Below are 19,345 nucleotides of genomic sequence, written 5' to 3' on the forward strand. Positions count from 1 at the left end.
ATCCTCTGTAAAAGGTGACTCCTGGAAGGGGATCCAGCACAGCAACTTCTCCATCCTTGGTCCATCAGTGAGAACCAACAAAATTCTCTGGGTCAATTCTGCATCTGGCTCACAGCATCCCACGATAGCCCTGGAGTCTCTAGAGAATCAAGAATTTAGGGCTCATGGGGAGTGCATATCATAGGGACATACATGAGTGTTTTACAGCGCTTATTGAGGCCTGAGGATCTTTTGGGGCAGATTTTTCTAGAAGGAGGAGCAGTTGGGGAGGGTAAAATTGATGTAGACTGTTCTCCATGCCATTAACTCGATCTGACATGGCAAAGGGTTTACTCACGTAGCAGGGAGCAGATCCCATCTACTCCTCTCCATCAACCTGCAGCTACACCAGCTGGGCAACCTCCCCTCCAAGCAGTCTTCTGAGGACAGGCTCGTGTTTGTGTGCGTTTGTGACTGCGGGCGTTCCTTGTTCCCATTTCTCTCTCTGGTTCTCCTGCTTCCTGGTGCAGTAGCAAGACAGTGGAAAAACAGGGAGAATGTTCAATAGAGGTATGTGGGCATGTGAGTTTGCTTTCTCTGAAGTTGCTGGTAAAAAGAGGTTTCCCAGACTGCTCAGTGAAGGTCTCACCCTTCAGTGTCCTCCATGTAGCGAGGATTCCACGTGGTGTCCTCCATGTAGTCATGGTAAAGGCTCCTCAGTTTTCTGAGCTCTGATTCCATCGGGTCCGGGTCCCAGACTTGCTTGGGTAGAAGCTCTCCTTTGCCACTGAAGAAGATAATTCATTTGTGAGGAGCTGTTCAGTATAATAGAGCCTAAATTCAACTTCCTAAAAATAAAAAACCAAGCATGTTCAGGCACTGGATTCTGGTTTAGGTCCTTACGGAGTTGGTCAACAGAGACATCTTGAAAGCTAATCCAGCCATGTGCCTTGAGCTCATCTCAGCAGTGCAATAGTTTGTTATGCTCTGCCCAATCTCAATCTCTTCCCCTGCTGCAGGGGATGAAAGGACACTCAGTTGCCCTTTTTAGGGCCACAAAAATGATCCGAGGGATGGAACACCTCCGCTATGAGGACAGTCTGAGAGAGTTGGGGCTGTTCAGCCTGGAGAAGAGAAGGCTCTGGGGAGACCTTATTGTGGCCTTTCAGTACTTTAAGGGGGCTTATAGGAAAGACGGGGACAGACTTTTTGCACAGCCTGTAGTGAAACAACAAGGGATAATGGTTTTAAACTAATAGGGGGAAGATTCAGACAGATACAGAAGAAATATTTTACAGTGAGAGTGGTGAAACACTGGCCCAGGTTACCCACAGAGGTGGTAGATGCCCCATCCCTGCAAAAACTCAAGGTCTGGTTGGTCGGGGCTCTGAGCAACCTGATCTAGTTGAAGATGTCCCTGCCCATTGCAGGGGGGCTGGACTAGATGACCTTTACCAAACTATTCTATGATTCTGTGATTCTGTGATTTTTGAATAGGACTGGAAAAGTATACCCTTCTCCTGACAAAATCTGAGAAGACATCTCCCCACGGTGATGTGTGGTATCAGGCTTCTGACAACCTCCTTCAGAGCCAACTGGCCTCTTGCTTTGTTCCTCTGTGCCACAGAAGACTTTTAAATGGAGCCCTGTCTCATCCTTATTTTACGTGGGGCAGTTAAGGAATTGCTAGGAATTATTGTGGGCCAATAGCACCTTTCCCTGACGTAACTGTGATGTTGACAGGTTGCCCAGAGAAGCTGTGGATGCCCCATCCCTGGAGGTGTTCAAGGCCAGACTGGATGGGGCTTGGAGCAACCTGGTCTGGTGGGAGATGCCCCTGCCCATGGCAGGGGGTTGGAACTAGAAGATCTTTAAGGTCCCTTCCAACCCGAACCATTCTGTGTTTCTGTGATTCTGTGAAAGCTAATTTTGGCTGTGACAGTACCTTATTCTACCTACAATCTCAACACATTCACTACAATATTTAATACTGTTGCATATTCAGCAAACGAGCTTGAAAACTTTCCATTTCCTAAAGCTACACGTTTGTTTTCTTCTTCCTTTCTCCCTCTCCTCCGGGAGGGTGATACATGACTGAAAATCAATATGTGATAGAAGCTCTTCATTCATCAGCTACGGTTGCAACTCCTCCTGAAGCCGAGTGTGGGAACCGTGTCTGGGACAAAGCGTGGCCCCAGGCCCGGATGTGCCTTCTCCACCTTAACAGCAGCATCTGCTTCCCGATATGGCATGCTCTGCGCTATCTCAGGCACAACTTGAAACTTTGCAGCTGTTACCACTCCGAGTCTGCTAAATCCAGCAAGGAGGGAGAGGTCGGGATAGTGGGGGAGTGCAGGGCACTCATTATCCTGTGCACAGGGATGGGAACAGGGCTCACATGCGTCACGCAGAAGCACAAAACCAAGCCAGTCCTCGCATGGGAAGGGCCAGGTAGTCCCAGAGCAGGTGAAGAGAGTGTAGGGACCAGTATCTCACCCTGGAGAAAAGTCTCCTCTCCCGTTCAGTCTTGCATTTGTAACTCCCAAGAGCTGTTTCCTAAGTACAAAGTTTTGTTGACAAGCTGGGGGAAACTTAAGCACTGGCCACCGTAGGCAATAAGAATGACAGGGTCCGAGCTCATCCACCCTGCCCAGCGTTGGACTAGAGGTTGGTTTCTTCTCTTTTGTTCTTCCCCTTGTTCAACTCCCAAGATGGAATGAAGTGAAGGCAACCGGACAGGGCTCGTGGAGGCCTTCCCATCACACTTGTTTTCCAAGTCATAAGGAAGTGAAAAGCAGATGAGAGCCCAGGCACGTGCCAGAGCTGCAGGTCAGTTGTGAAAGGCTGGATGCCTGGATCAGGGGGCACCTAAAGTTAAGGAGGATGTTCCTGAAATTGGGGGAAGAATCTGTCCCTCGTTGTGAGGAAACTCAAAATAGAAAATCAATAAAATAACCAGACAAAAAAGATCAGCTCAGTCTTTCTGGGAAAGATCCAAGGGTGAAAAACTAATTCCAGAAAATGAGGTCAACCTTCTCTAATAACCATAGCTACTGTTTGTGCTCCAGTGAGACACGCATCTGTGGAGTTTACCTCTCCTCTATTTATGGATTTGGCCTCTTGACCTGGAATTCAATGCTGCTCAGTTGATCCTGTCGTGTTGTGACGGGCCATATCCTGCATGTTTATTGCATTGGCACCAGTGTTGTCTTTATCTAAAGGGTGAGGGAAAAGACCAGTCCAGGGCTGACACTAAAATCCAGCATCCATCCTCCCTGTCCTTCTAAATAACTACATTTGATCCAACTTCTCGCTTTATTTTTTTCTGCCTTTTTTTCCCAGATGGGACCTCTAAAGCTACTGTAAACCCTCCAGGGGAGAGAATATCTGTGCAAGCCCTCAAAAAGAGGGCTTTTTTGGTATGCAATTTAGAGCAGTAAGTAACCCATCATGAGGTGGGACTTCGGGGGATTTGGGAGATTTGGGTCCTTGCAGCATTGGTCAACAGAGATATCTTGAAAGCTGATCTGGCCATGTGCTTTGAATCCATCTCAACACTTGGATAGTTCATTATGCTTTGTCCAATCCCAGTCTCTTCTCATAGAGCCAAGGGTGAAGGGATACTCAAATCCCAACTCTGAGATGGACCTGACAATGACTCTACCACCAGTAGGGAAGGGCTGCGTGAGGATGGAGGAACATGTTGGGGGACTCCTTGGTGGAACCTCAGGCTCTCTGTTTCCACTCTTGACTAATCTACACTCAGCCACTTCAGCCCAGTCCTTGGATCGATCTTATTAACCCCTCTCCCAAATGACTGCAGCCAGAGCGTCACCGAAGTGTGCGGGGTCACCCTTTGTCTCCCTGTGCAAGGTTTCTTCTCGGGGTCTGGACAGCTGGGTTGGTTCAAAGCATGTCACAGGTTTTGTGGCATTTGGTCCACCTCCTTCCTGCAACTGCCAGGGATGCTTCTGTCTAATCCCAGTTCATATCAGGAAGATGAAAAGAGAGGTATTTTCCTCTTGTCTCACATGGTGGCATTGCGGTGGCCTGGAGCTGGCAAGTTCTCGCAAGGAGATTTTGTTCCCACAGAGACACAGGAAAATTGACCCGGGGAGGGGACAAGAGGGGGGCAGCAACATCAGGTTTAGTTTACTAGAGATGTTCAGGCATTAGCACCGTAAGGAAGGCTGGAGCCCTCTTTAGAGTTTCCAGCACTTCATAAATTTCAGAGAGATTTAGGGCAAAGAGCCAGATGTTTGGGGAGAAATTCTGAACACTAAAGACAAGTGGAAATATTTTTTTTTTTTTGGTAGTGTGTATTTTTTCCCATTAGTTGCAAGGCTATATTTAGAAGAGGGGGGGGGAGAGAGAGCGCGAGAGAGAGATTAGGCATTTCTTCATATTCTGTAGTCACTCCAGTTGTTCTGCTTGTAGGAACAGATGTCTCTTTCCTGGGGCGATAGCATTCAGGTCCACGAGGAAATTTTCTTACCGGCAGTTCCTCTAACATAGAAGGGAGATCGGGCCAGAGGTAAGTCAGTCCGTCGTGGAGGAATACACCGCAGGGACCACTGCAGGGAATGCTTTGGGATATCGGTCAGAGAGAAAGGGGAGGCATGGGTTCAGAGAGGTGGCAGCAGGGGCTGGGTGGGAATCACTGGAGACCGTACCCCAAGTCCGGAGTGGAAAGCATGGCTATTGCAGCAGGGAACCCTGGCGGGGATGGTGGGGGAGAGGGTCCTGCACCCAACATGTGGATGAGCAGCTCGGGAAGCCCCTGGCTCTGCCCTCGGGGCAAGTGTGGAAGTTCATCAGGAGGTGCCCAACCTGGAGAGGGGCTTCCCCTGCTGTGAGCTTCTCTGCTTTTGGGTTTTGGGGCAGTGCTGTGGTACTTGATTGTTTCCTGAGGAGATGGGCTTGATGAAAATTGTGCAAAGGTACTGGTTTTCCCTCACTGAAAAGTACTTCGGCGGCTCTTGTGAGGGGTGGGCTGATGTCTTGTTTGTATCTGTGTATTCCCAGGCATAATGAAATCTGGGGGAAATGTGTTCAGGCAGGGTTTGGAAGCCAGGAGAGGAGACAGTGCACTGCCTGGCACGGGGTGAGCTGTGACTGGGGATGTTTTACCTCTGTTTGGCTGTGCAGGAGGGCGCGAGCTCAACTCTGGGAAAGGTGCTGTTTTCTTTCTGTGAATGTGCTTGCTGGGTCAGTCTGAGGAGAAACAGGTCCGTTCCAAGGTCCTTAACCAGGTTCCTTCAGAAACATCCCCTGCTTTCATAGCAACACACCCACTAACAGCTCAAAGTTTTTCCAGGTTAACCTGGAAAATCCAAAATTTGCAAATCCCTGCAAGCACGGGGAGCACAGTGCCTAGCAAAAGAAACCACAGAAACCAGTCTCCAAAAGGGTTAAGATCCGGTTATCCATCCTGGGATGCCTCAAAAAAAAAGTCTGCTCCCTGGCCAGGTCTCCCATCTCACTGCATTCCCTGGGCCAAGCCCAGGCATGGCTCCGTGCCTCAGTTTCTCCCTGCAGCCAAGAGAGCAGCACGACTTGAAGGGAGCACTGGGCTGCAGAGCTGCATCCCTGGCAGGTTTGGCTGCTGCTCATCCCGCTGCATTGCCCCTTCGTCCCTTCCTGCATTCGTGCCTCCTCCCTGGAGCATCACCTCTTCTGTCCTGCATCCTTGGGCCACGCAGGACCCCAGGGTATTCCTCAACCGCAAACCTCTGTTGCTCTGTCCTTCTCAGGCTTTTTGCCAAGGGACAGAGGAAGCAGATGAAGGCAGAAAGAGGGAAAAGTGTGCGAAGATTGCTAAATTTGCAAATTAAGAAGTTCCTTTTCGAAAGCAAGCGGCAATGCACAGGCCAGGTGTTGCTCGGTTTAATCTCACATGATGTTTTTTGCACTCATCTGTAAAGTTCCTGTATGTGCCTATATGGTAATTTTCACTGCGGGGTTCTCCTTGTACACAGCCACGATGGCTGTTATTCCAAACTGACATTTCTAGCACTTTGTCCCAGACACCCTTGAAATGCTAGATGGATTACCGTAATCCCAATAAAATCAAACGCATTTCTCTTGTACTGTTATAACCTCCCAAGAAGACAGGCACAAATCCGTCTCTACTGGCTGGACCTATAAAACTCCAAATCCACATGTTTCTTTCCAGATCTAGCTTTTTAAAAAATATTTAAACCCTCTTGAAAAAAAAATTTCTCCAAAAAATAAGCGCTTTTCCCTCACATTCTACTGGTCCACGAGGGACACAGGCAGGAAGTCATGCTCTGATTTCTCTTAAAATGTCAGAGCTAGAAACGCACAGCGTCTACTGCAGAGATGTCACTCCATGCTCCCTTGTGACAGATGGCACTCGGTACTAGCCCTGACAGGCTACGAGATGTTGGTCTTTTAAATGCTAACAGCAAGATTTCTAGAGCATGCAGCAAGACGCTTAATATTTCTGTCACTCCAAGGACAAGATCTGGTAATGTAGAAAAGAGGGACATGAACAATGCAACGGTGTCAATAAGGCATTGTAGATGTCTAAACATTTCAGGAGGGACTTTTCTACACAGTGCGGTACAAAGAAGCAAGCGGAGGTGTAAACCCTTTATTAGCACTTTAAGGTGACCAGTACTAGCAAACCCCATTAGAGATGTGCTGAAGGACCTCTGGGTGCCCAACGCTGCTGGGTGCACATTTGCAGGTCCAAAGCCAATGTATGTACAATCCCACTTCTTTCTTTGCTCGTACTGGTACATCTGGGCTCCTTCTTTCAAGGGCTGAGGCATTACTGCTGCAAATGAGCAGAGAGGAGGTATAAACTTATAAGAAATCTGCCAGCACATGAATTTCCTGCTCTGTGTATCTTTGGGAGCTTCGTTCCATATTTTCCATGCATGCTTAGGGCAGGGCTGGGGGAGGAACATGCAGATCTTTCTGGACTGGTGGTCCTTCACCTTGTTTTAAGCAGCAGGTTCAAGCCTAGATGCAGAGAGCAGGCATCTGGGCCAAGGCGAGTGGCCTCCCTCCCATCTGGGTCACTTTGCTCTGTGAAGAAGGGGAATGCAGTTCAGAGAGCTGTGCTCTCCCTCTTCTAACTGGCAGTGATCCCTCATCCCCTAGGATGACCTGTTGGATTAAATCATTGCTTGAGCACCCACAGGCTATTGCTTGTCCCAAACTGAACGAGGCATCTGGGTTTCTCACTCTCAGAAGACCTGATTTTGGTCTTAGGCTTGCTGGGGAGCATGAGGTCCACTCAATATGCACACAGCCCTGAACACAGCACGGTGTTCGATGGCACTACCCATCGCCCGTCCATAGCAGGGCCTTGGAGATGAAGGACCATATGTAGACTAACTGAGCACATCAGGCAGGAGGCAAACGGCTCAACAGCACATCAGCAACACCAGCCCAACAACCAGCATCGCATTAGCCCCCACACATCCTTAATCTGTGACAGTTTACATGACTTGAAGGACAGCCCAGACTATGCCTGGGACTGGACATCCGAGATTTTTCTCTGGCCAGATGGGAAATCTGATTCCCACGGGCAACTTCAGAGATGCAAAAGTCAGTAACGGGGGTTAATCCCTCTTGCTGTTGTGCAAAGTGAAGTTCACAGCTTTCTTCTTCCAGACAAAAGCTGTAATTCAGCACATGGCCATTCAAACCACTGGACAAATTAGGAGTTGCTGGCCATCACAATTTTCATTACACGTGGGCAAGCATGCCATGGCTGACCAGTGCAGACACCAGGCAATTAGCTATCACCTGTCCCCAGTCAGGCTGGTTTTGCCATGAGAAAGATATGATTTGGTATAAATCTGAAATTATTTCACTTCAGGAAAAAACAATGAGAGGCAGGCAACACTCTCTCTTTGCAAAGAAGCCGTCCAGCCCTCTTTACAGCGTTTCAATGCCAAAACAATTGTGAATTTGCAGATAATAAGACCTAAATGAAAGGATATGTGGTGGAGAGTGCTAGCAAACTCCTTGCAGGTTCATAGTAGAGGAAACAAGGACACTCTCAATGCCTATTTGTGTGTCGGCTCTGATTCCCTCCATCCTCCTAATGTGTTTCAGTCTGTTGGCTAATTTCAACCCAAGTTTGGCAGAAGGGAAACATCACCTCAATTTTCAGGAAATTAGGCAGCAAAGAGAGGAGAAAGTCAAACAAGCGTCGGAGCCAAGGGAAGAGCCTGAATGTGAGTGCTCATTAAGGCAGTCAAGTGTCCACATGGGAAAAAGTTATAATAAGCATCTCAACCAGGGCAAAGCATTCATCCAGCCCTGCGAGCCGCTGCAAGACATGAAACCATAAGAAAGCAGGTGTCATTTAATCTGACGCTCACAGGACTACGTGGTTTGTGTCTCCAAAGCACCTTTAATTTGCACGGCACTGGAGGGAAAGGAATAATCCAACTCTGCAGTTGGTTTGACTATTTCCAACTGCAATTTCCCAGCAGTTGGGTGTACCACACACTCTGTCCGGCCACCCTCAGACCTGCAGGCTTCTAGGAGACATCAAAGCCCAAGAACCAAGTGAGAGCAGAGATCTGATGCCCTCAAGTATAGGATCTTCCCTGTCCTGGGAATAGCCCCCCAGTGACCCTAAAGCCCCATTTCTGCTTTAGGGTCAGATGTTTTTCCCATGGGCATTAGCTCCCTTCTCACAGCCTGAGGGCTAGATGGGCACCAGCTTTTCCCTCTCAGCAGCTGGATTCATTCCCTTTGTCTCCCTTTCTCCCTCAGTTCCCACTGTCAGCAAACCCACCCTCCCCAGACTGAGCATGAGGCACGCAGAACAAGCTCTACCACGTATAGGGCAAGGTCCTCAACATGCACAAAAACACCATATTTGGCCAGTTTGAGCCAGAGTTGAGCGAGAGCTTGCCAGAAGGAGAATCATACAATTTAAACTGAAAGAGAATGAGTTTAACCCTTCATTTATAAATACGATGATAAATCACCCAGGGAACTTTAAACACGGAAAGGCTGCAAAGCTAAACACACGCTGCTGCCATCCCAGGCAGCAGAGTAACACTAGCAGGCAGGACAGGGTGCGGGGGACAGGGGAATGATAGAGGAGCCAGGCTGCCATGTTAGGTGGAATGATTAAGGACAGGGAGATGAGAAAAGCTGTTTATACTAAATAACACTGGCTCACGTTCGTTAATGTCCTTTTCATCTTTCCGATTCCAGGGCATGGCTCTTGTTCTCTGTCTCTAGGTCTGCACGCAGAGATCCTATCTGCACACACCAATAAATAACCCTTTTGGAGAGCAGTTAGGACAAAGCTCGGTTGCCTGACCTGCCTTTTCTTTTGTATCCCATTACTTGAATTGCTGAGCCAGATCCAAAAGTCCCCTGGGTCAAAGAAGTGAACCCCGTTAACTTCAGCGAGTGGAGGGTGAGGCTTAAGGCAAGCAAAAAGTTGGGTGGAATGAAACACAGGATGGTCAAGGACATGCTCCTGCGGCAGACGTAGCGTTGAGCTGCCCATTCTAAATGAACAAGTGTGATGCCAAGCAGCGAGCGAGGGAGGGAAGAGGCTGCGAGACCTGGTTTCAGCACAGCGACCATCTGTTTCCTATTTGGCCCAAGAACGACGGAATTGGTTGTGTCACGCAACAACGAGAAAGCATTTCAGAGCAAGTCCCCCTCTCCCAGTGCTGAGCAGGGACCTTTACCAGAACAAGGGAAACCAGGTCAACTTCCAGTCTCCGTCCCTCCCCTTATCCCATTTCTACCCAGATGCCTGCTGTACTTTTAAGGAAATGCTACCCACAGTCTCCCAGCCAGACAGACAAAATCCAGCCGGAGAGGTATAATATAACAGCATAGGCCAACTGGCGCGGTCAGACGGCGCTCAGAAGGATGCATGTTTACCCACCTCGGGCTTTGCAGACTGGCAGCTCCAAGAAACAGGGATTGCATGGAAATCTGGGGGGCTGACAGCTAAATTAGGCAAGAAGAAGGCTGAGCTCCAAACCCTTTGAAGATTTTAGGAAGGGGGTTAGCACAAAGGCTCTTTACTCTGTAAGCAAAGGTGATTGTGCTTCTTATAGCTCTGCCTGACCTCATGCCGCAACTGCAAGCAATAAATAGTACGAAAAATAGCAAAATAAATGTTTGCAGAGGCTGCAAAGTTTCTCATGTCTTTAGCCATGACCTTCACTGGCTGCTATATGCCACCACACCATGGTGATGGGTAGCTGAACTGACTCACTTTAACACCTGCATGAGTATTTCTGATGGCAGAGATAGAGACCTGGTTGGTGTAATTTTTTTGATGGGGGACTAGAGGGGGTGGGAAGAATTGGAAATCTTTGGAAATGTTTGCTTTTCCTCAGACGTGAGGTCACGCTGCCATTCTGGGCCTTGTTCAGCCTGCTGAAAGATGGGGCAACGTACCTTTGTCAAGTGCTTGGAGACCCACAATGGAAAAATACTTAGTAGCTGTTAACCAGGGGTTTGGTCCAGCTCCACCGCATTAAAAGCACCCAGAGGAATGCTGTTGCTTTGCCAGTACAGCTCTCCGTCCCCTCTGCTTGTCAGCCATGAGATGAGGGCAGTCCCACAAAGAAAGGAAAAGGCCATTCACCCAAACATCCATCGTAACAATTTGATTAGAGGAAGACTTTTCCCACTGCAGCCCAAGAGGCAGCTTTTCCACAGCCTGTCAGTCAGGAAATCTTCAGAATTAATTAAATTAGTTGGGACTTCTTTCATGTAGTTGCTTGGATTTTGAGTTCAGGCAGGGCAGCGATGGACTGGGGAAAGACACGAACTCTAATTCAGCTCCTCCCTTGCATATTTAATTTGGCAAACAAAATGCTGCCTGTTTTTTAGCTGTTTACTATATCTGGAGTTTATTTCCCTGCACGTGGGGCTCAGTGGAAGAGGTGACTGTGTAAGTCATCACGCTGTATGTGCTGATGATTTTAATTTCTGTGTACGGACAGTACTCATAGCGGACCTTTTTCCATCAGTCTGTAAAGTGCCCTACGCACCTCAATAGCATTTGTGAGGATTAGCAACATCTGAATGCGTTTTGAGTTACTGACTTCACTGAGGCAGGAAAGGAAAAATGTAAGACGAATATCAGGTGTTCATGATAAAGGATCCGAGCCTGAAGAAAAATCTCCCAGCAGAGGCAAGCTGCTAACACAATGTAAAATCAGAGCAAACGGCTAATGCCTGAGAATTACAATAAGACAAATGCATACGCAACTGAATACACTCAGGCCATGCAAAGGGATGGGATGGGTGATTTTGTCTTCTCCCCTTGTTCAACTATCTGTATGAACACAGATATACAAGCTTACGCTGCACCCAAGGGGCAAACAAGTCTTTATTTCTTGGTTTGCACTGGTGCAATGGCTTCCACGGTGCTCTTCTTGACAGCATCTGCAAAGAGAAATCTGGGAGCAGATCCAGGCATCTGCTCCTTTCAGTTTGTTTTTGTAATTAAAGAGCAAAACAAACAAACAGGGAAGATCAGATGGTGAGAATATTAGAAAATCATTAGAAAAAGGGCCAGCATTCTGCATTCTCCCCATGCATCTTTCTCAGGTGCCAGACTTTGCAGCTCCAGTACCTTCAGCCAGTCTTGGGTCCAGTTTTTCCTGGTATTCACTGAGGACGTGCTTGAACAAAATGTAAAGAGACGAGACTCTTCCCCAGGAGTCTGCAGGCTCAATCAGGCCCAGACAAAATAATATGAACATGTGCACTACTTTGGCTGCCACTGGAGTTCAGTGCCGGATGAGGTAATCCGGTCATTCCTGACACACAAGACGTTCCAACATCCAGTTGCTGCTGGAGATGACCTAAGTGGGGACAAGTTAGGGTTGCTCCTCTTTGCCCAGCAGTTCTTTGGGATATCACAGGTGGTCTGATCCCAGGCTTCAGGGTTTCAGTCCCGCAGCATGATCCGAAACTGGGTTTGATCTAAGGAGGGCTTTATGACTGAGCACCAGCCATTCCAATGGACAATACAACTACTTGGGTTTGAGTATCTACCTAAACAGAAAAAATGCCATTTGAATGCATATATCCTTTAAGCTCAAGGATATTAAAACCCAGCTTTTTCTTTCACACTACTTCCATAGACCAGATGAGAGGCAAGAAGAAACTAGAGCAATCACCAGACTCCGGGCCAACAGACCTGAGCTCGATCATGATGGCAAAGTCACTTCTCCAAGAATTTCCAGAGGGAACTTCACACCTGGTCCTATAAATTCTCAGTCCTAACCTCTGCTTTTGCTCAACAAATGTTCTGCTACATGCTCACCTGGCTTGAATGAACCACGCAGAATAACCACTAGGCTGTAGTCCTCATGGACTCTTGATCTGGAATGTTGACCGTTTACCAAATATATTTCATTCCCAGCCCTCTCCAAAGTAAGAAGGGTCAGGAAAGCACCCACGCTTTGGTCACTCGGTCCTCCATAGAAGCCTGCCTGGCCATACCCCATGACCCCATTCACCAGTACAGGCTGGGAACTGCTCTACTGAAAAGGACATGGGTGTTACGGTGGATCTTAGGCTGAAAAAGAACCAGCAAGCAGTGTGCGTTGCAGACAAGGCAAAGTACATACTGTGCTACATCAGGAGATTCATGGTCAGCAGATGGAGGGGAATGATTACCTCCATGGATTCATCACTGAAGAGGTATCTAGTTTGGAACCACGATGTTCAGGGGAATGCTGAAAGACAGGAGAGGGTCCAGCAGAGGCTTTACCAGGACGGGAGGAATGCACCAGTACAGCCTGAGACCAAATAGATGGAAAGGGGCTTTGCAGAGGACTTGGGGGTCCTGGTGGACACCAAGTTGAACATGAGTCAGCAATGCAGCCTTGTGAGAAAGAAGGCCAACAGCCTCCTGGGTTGCCTGAGGAGGAGCATTGCCAGCAAGTTGAGGGAGGTGATTGTTCTCTTCTGCTCAGCACTGGTGAGACGTACCAGCAGTGCTGTGTCCAGCAAATGCACAGAGACTTTGGAATCTCTTCTCCCAAATCCCAGTTCCCCAGCTCTTTATTCCAGAGATCTGGAAGCCTTCTGCTTTTGTCAGGAGGCATGGTGGAGTTCAGGAACTTGAGAGTTATGGCCAGCAGGGATTTGTAGTTCATTAGACCAAGAAGCAAGCTTTTGGTGGCTAGGCAGGAAAAGGCTTTGGCTCTTGTCAGGCAGGCTGAGAGCTGCCGCGATGCTCTCTGGACCCAGTTAGGACTGTCCCTGCAAACCATTTGCTTCTGGCCAGCAGGAACTCTCCTGAGGATCCACTTTTCACTGGAAAGCTTCTGACCTAGGTAGCTTCCTCCTCCGCTTTGTACACGGCCACCAACAGCTTGAAGCATCTTCCAGGCAATGGGACACCTTCGGTCCATCCTCCCGATTCCCGTAAGAAGCGAAAAGGATTAGTGCAGGCAGAAAGCCAGCTGCCAGAGGGTGGGACATGCTTGGGGGATATTCAGACTCCCTCAGCAATCCAAGCCTTCCTCACTGAGACACGCAGCCTAGGCACACCGCGGTTCCTGTGAGGGCTGGAAGATGTTTGCAGCTCCTCCTCTCCTAGCCCTTCCACACTTGGCTCTTTGGTAGCAGGGATTTCAAACCCTCATAACTCAAGTCTTTCAGCATCATTCTCTGCTGATTCAAGCTGATTTTTTTAACCTCAAAGTCCTGCTCAAACACTTCGAGATATTCCAGACATTTTTCAACCATTTATTTTTATTGAAACCAGCCAAGTCTCTGTATATGTTGGGCTTTTTTTAAAATCTTTTTAATATACAAATCAGTTTAAAATACTGTGTAAGTCAGGAATGATTTGCAAATTAAACTGTCAAACTCTGGCAGGCGTAGCGGCTGACGCCCTTGGTTTGAAATCTCCTGGCTGCTGTTGCTGCGTGTGCAGATCTCTAGAAGATGCCACACAACCTGCTTGTGTTTTCTTGGAAAATTCAGCCATCCTTTGATTTGAGGAAAATCTTACAGTTCCTGAAAATGCTGCTGCCTGTAACTCTCTAATGGGATCACCTGGACAAGGGAAGGGACGTGATATTTTAGGAGTCAGATGCTGGGGCTATGGTTGTGCCAATAGGTTGGGCAAATGTCTTCTGGCTGCCAGCACTACCCTGCTCCTATGGCAGGGCAGGAAGAGCCTACAGCCAGGAAGAAGCTGCTCCAATGGAGCATATTGGCCTGATCCTCCCTGTCGCAGCAGAAAATGGCCTGTGCCTTCCATAAGCATCGAAGCACCCTGCTTGGACTCAGCAACCCTGCCTGTTTCTCTGGGCCATTTGCCACGTGGCTGGCTCAAACATGACCACGTGTAGGTCCCCCGACTTTCCCTTCTCCTTTGCTCCCCTTGGCATAGTTCACTTCTCTGTTCTTGCTCAGGCCTTAAAACCACTTTTGCACAGGGCAGAGGAAGAGAAACTTGAAGTGGAGATTGTGTGTCTTCTCCAAAACATGCATCTACAACCACTGGAAGCAGTAATTATAAACCCAGGTATTTTCCTAGCGATTATTGGTAATTCCATATGGACAGATGAGACACTGAGAGAGTACAGCAGTATACATAACTACAGAATATGTACAAATATGTTGATTAAAATGTTCTTAGGTGACAATATTTTGAGCCCTAAGGAACGCTGACTTAACCATCAATACATCTGTTTCTTTTCTTCCAGATTGCTGGGAAGTCAGTGACCATGCCTACCTCTTCCACCCAACTGCCAGCCCTTGACTCTATGAACGCCACCCAGCAACCTAACTCCAGCATCTACTTGTTCTCCAAGTTCATCCACCCCGACAAAGAACTGTACACAGAATTTTACAGCCTGTGGATTGCCCTGATGATAGTCAATGCCATCATTTTCCTGGTGGGTGTTGTGCTGAACAGCTTGGCACTGTACGTCTTCTGCTTCCGTACCAAGACAAAAACCACCTCTGTTATTTACACCATCAACTTGATTGTTACAGATCTCTTGGTGGGCTTTTCCTTGCCTGTCCGGATCATCATGTTCTATAGTGCAGGGGACTGCCTGAATTGTTCCTTGGTTCATATCTTTGGCTACTTTGTCAACATGTACTGCAGCATCCTCTTCTTGACGTGCATCTGCGTTGACCGCTATCTGGCAATTGTACAGGTGGAGGCCTCACGTAAATGGAGGAATCCCACCTGTGCCAAGGGGATCTGCGTCTTCATTTGGATCTTTGCCACTGTGGTGACTTTCTCCATCCTGACCATGGCAATACAGTTTGCTGAGTGCTGCCTCTCCAAGATTCTGGTCCTGATGGTCTGCGAGTACTTCTTCCCCCTCATCATAATCATCTTCTTCACCACCAGGATTATGTGTGCTCTGTCCAAGCCCAGCCTCATGCACCAGAGTCGGGAGAGGAGAATGAGGGCTGTGCAACTCCTTATCACCGTCCTCATCATCTTCATGATCTGCTTCACTCCTTTTCACGTGCGCCAGGTAGCAATCTCCATCAACACAGGCATGCCCCATGATGTCAGCCTCCTCGTTTACCATGTGACAGTGACTCTGAGTAGCCTCAACAGCTGCATGGACCCCATTGTCTACTGCTTTGTGACCAATAACTTTCAGTCGACCATGAAAAACATCTTCAGGAAAACCGAGCCAGAGCAAACCAGTGTGGACATCCTGGGTATGAATAAGAACTGCAAGGGCTCCAATGCAATTATCGCCTTCTCAAACACATTAGGAAGCCCTGTGAGCTTGCCGTCACCAAGCAGTGTCCAGATATAATCCACATCTGATGGGACACGCTGCAGTAAACCAGTGTAATGATGCTGGAATATTACTAGGATGCACAGTACTGTTGTCTTTGACGTCTTTGTTTTTTAGGCTGAGGTTCAGAATGACAGTGGTGGAATTTATTCCTCAAGAACACTGTGGTCTGTTTGGAAAAAGGAACTTGCAGTGCTATTTGTTAGTACCAATACAGAAGAGAGTCTATTAATTACTGTTCCCAACAGGAAACTTTTCTTTGTATTTTAATACAGACGTTTTGCTAGCAACAAATTCTTTACTGTGTTTTTGTGTGTGTGTGTTTGACATCGTAATGCAACACTCCTAGGGTGACTTAGAAAGCAGGCAATCTGTTTTCTATGAAAGCCTTTGAGCCTTGGGCATGGGCTTAAGAGTAAACGATAAGAGTGATATTTCCAGAGCTATTCACTACAAAGATTTTAGACGCCAATGGAGTGGGAGAGAAAGTATTCCAACCCACCTGTCACTAGTAACTACTCATTTGTTTCTGAAAAAGGCTGAACCTTCTCAGGGAAGAGAAGATGAAGTCAAGCAGTAAAATGTCCTCTGACTATTTCAGCCATAAGAAAAAAAATACACGTGGATGTATATGTTCTCATACACGTTGTCTGGGCTTGGGGAGAGGTTAAGGATATGTTCCACCTTCATTTGGATCACTAAATCCCCTAAACTGCAGATGAGCGTACAAAAAAGCTGTGAAAATGAGCATGTTTTCCAGCAAAGTCTGCTGTTCTGCTCTCTTTCCCTGAAGAACAGCCAAGATGAAAAGCAGAACCAGACTATGATGTTATACTACTCTTGTTCGATTTTTCTTCCTGGCATGTTGTGAAATCAGGGCTTGCTCTCCTAATTCCCACTATCAGTCCATCCACTCAGTCACTTAAATGCTGATGCTTCCAAGGACAGAAAAAGAACCAATCTCAGGCATCCAGGTTGAAATCCACCCCAGTGTAGCCTCTAGGATGATTTAAGAGCCATGTTTAAAAGGTATGTGAGGCTAAGGATGCCAGAAAATTCTGTCCGCAATGGTGGGTAAATGTTTTAGATCGCACTGTACCAATTATCCTAGGAAAACAGCACAACCTGCAGCATGAACAGCAATAACCGCTGTAACTGCCCCATGTCTCCTCACTCATGTGCCTGTTGCCCCTCCAGCCGGAAGACTATTATGAATTCGTCAAGTCTAGTGAACAGCTTTTCTTGGCACTCACTGGTGTTACCATCCAGAATAGCAGGTGTTATGGCTGGTCCAAACTAGGGCATCCTAGAGTACTCTGCTTCCCTGGGGTCTGACCATGGGACAGCCATCTCCATTTCACAGGAACACAACGTAACTGATGCTTCAAAATGCCTCTTGCGACTGAGTTTGCAAGAGTTTCCCCTAACCAATCTAATGGTAATAAAAATAGAAAAATCAACATCACTGCAATACAGGGATCTATCCAGAGATGAGTAGAGTTGTCCCTAGGAGCACTGGGTGTCCCAGTTCCTCTTCCAGGCAGTGGAGTCCATGGAAAGCGATTCAGCTTATGGAAGCAGAGACATCCCAGCTGAGTGACCCTGGCCACCACACTGCCTAGGTCTCCAGGTATACAACAGGACCCCAGACATTGCCTGCATGCATCTTAATCCAGCATCAAAGTCCCCCAAAGGAATGACTCAGTTACCAATAGGCCAGAGCATAACGCTATGGTAGGCATGATGGAATGTCACCGCCCCTCCAGCTCCTGCTGCACAAGACTGTGGTACTCCTGCAAGTCCTACACTGTCCTGATGTCCCTACCCTCAGGTATCTCATAGCGTTCACTTCTGTTTCGGCAGCTGAGTCCCGTGCCTGAAATGAAATGATCTGTATCTGGAATCTACACATGGACGATGTTCAGTCGGCTAGTGCAGAGACCAGCAGATCTCACTCAGAACATCAGGATGACTTTGTCAGCTGCAGTTGGTCCATTAACTCAGGCTCTTGATCATCCTGGGGCACAGCAATTGCCGTTGCTGAGTATGTGACCTCTTTGAGGCTTTCCTAAGCAATACAGCTGACTCAGTCCCCTTTTGCTGGGAGCTCTATTCCTTTGAAGGGGATTTTCCTTCCAAGAGGCTGCAATGAGGGCCTCCAACACTGGCACTACCCCAAGGGATGAAAGACTGTTGTCCTGGTCACCATTCTAGACATGGCCATGAACATGGTGAGCCTTCCCAGGGCCCAATTGTACTGTGTTTTCCTTCTGCCTCATCTATTTCCTTGTTCATCTAAAACTTAGCAGCCGACACCACCTTCTTGGCAGGTCTCTGTTAAGTGACACCGCAGCACACACGGATTAGGCTTTAACTTCTCAGCCAGGCTGGCCACTTCACATCTCTGCCACCATTTTCCACCAGCCCCTCATTTGGAGAAAATATTTTATGCCTCAAAGGTCTGCACTTCCCTGAAAATCCAAAAACTCATGCCCACTAACCCACAACGCACTCTCAGACCTTTCCACACCATGTTTGTAATGAAAATGCATGTCACGTATACAGAGCTGTTAGAAGTACTGTCTTTTGCCAAGACTACATCAGAGAAACAGGAGGAAAAGTGCAGGATCAGCACAGAGCTTATGTTAGCTTTTTTGTTACAACAAGCTACAGCTTCACACCTCCCTTTGTTTTGCTATTGACAGTATTTTTGCCATATACAGAAATGTCTTAACATCTTTCTCAGTGCATTGCTTATTTGAGATCAGTATAAAATCTCTAAGATTATTTGCTTAGATTTTTAAGTTCCTAAACAGGGTCTCGGTTGAAGCTCTGTCTGCTGTAAACTTAACTTTTAGTAGTCTGAATTCCCTTTACTGACAGTGTATTATTCGCTCCCCATAAAGGCCACCTGAGACTGGATAATTCTCTTTATTTGATAACGCTTATTGCCTTGTCCAGACCTTTCAGTTGTCCTTCTTCATTTCATACCAGGTCCAAAGCAGGGTCTGGTCTCTTACCAAGGACACAGTCTCCAAAAATTGGAAAGAGGCTAAATCATTCCCAAACTACCCTATTTTTTCAGTGACTTTTTCTAGTCTCTGTTTAATCCATATTATTTACACATCTTGCTTTTCCTAGGGGTGCACCACTTGCTAAACTTCCGTCTTATTTAAAACCACCCATTTCTGCACAGGGCACAATGTTGAAAATCAGTATGGAAAACTCAGCTATCGTCAGAAATACTCTTCCCAGTAGCAGAGTTTTGGTGGGCACCTTTCACCTGCCAGTTGTCATTGCTGCTGAAGTCTCCCTCAGTTTTTATTAGGAAAAATTTCTTCACTGAAAGTGTTATCAACCATTGGAACAGGCTGCCCAGGGCAGTGGTGGAATCAACATCCCTGGAGGTATTTAAAAGGTGGGTAGACATGGTGCTGAGAGATAAGGTTTAGTGGTGGTTTTGGCAGCATTGGGTTGATGGTTGGACTTGATGTTCTCAAAGGTCCCTTCCAACCTACACAATCCTATGATTCTATGATTCTATTCTGTGTTTCTGGAGACTGGGGCCAAGTTTGTTGCCCCTTGACCTGCAC

General features: G+C 47.4%; 1 protein-coding gene across 2 annotated transcripts; it reads left to right on the forward strand.

The window, feature by feature from the left end:
• Nucleotides 1–4,245: 4,245 nt before the first annotated feature.
• Nucleotides 4,246–16,046, forward strand: GPR20 (G protein-coupled receptor 20). Of its 2 annotated transcripts, XM_054191890.1 has the most exons (3): nt 4,246–4,296; nt 4,423–4,513; nt 14,688–16,046. In XM_054191890.1, the coding sequence occupies exon 3, from the start codon at nt 14,709–14,711 to the stop codon at nt 15,768–15,770; it is 1,062 nt and encodes a 353-aa protein (XP_054047865.1). In that variant the 5' UTR covers nt 4,246–4,296; nt 4,423–4,513; nt 14,688–14,708; the 3' UTR covers nt 15,771–16,046. The 2 variants fall into 2 exon arrangements, with proteins under 2 accessions (XP_054047865.1, XP_054047864.1); XM_054191889.1 differs by lacking the exon at nt 4,246–4,296 and having other exon boundaries at nt 4,377–4,513.
• Nucleotides 16,047–19,345: the final 3,299 nt, after the last annotated feature.

The sequence above is a fragment of the Rissa tridactyla genome, chromosome 2 (genome assembly GCF_028500815.1).
Source record: "Rissa tridactyla isolate bRisTri1 chromosome 2, bRisTri1.patW.cur.20221130, whole genome shotgun sequence".
Lineage (NCBI taxonomy): Eukaryota > Metazoa > Chordata > Aves > Charadriiformes > Laridae > Rissa > Rissa tridactyla.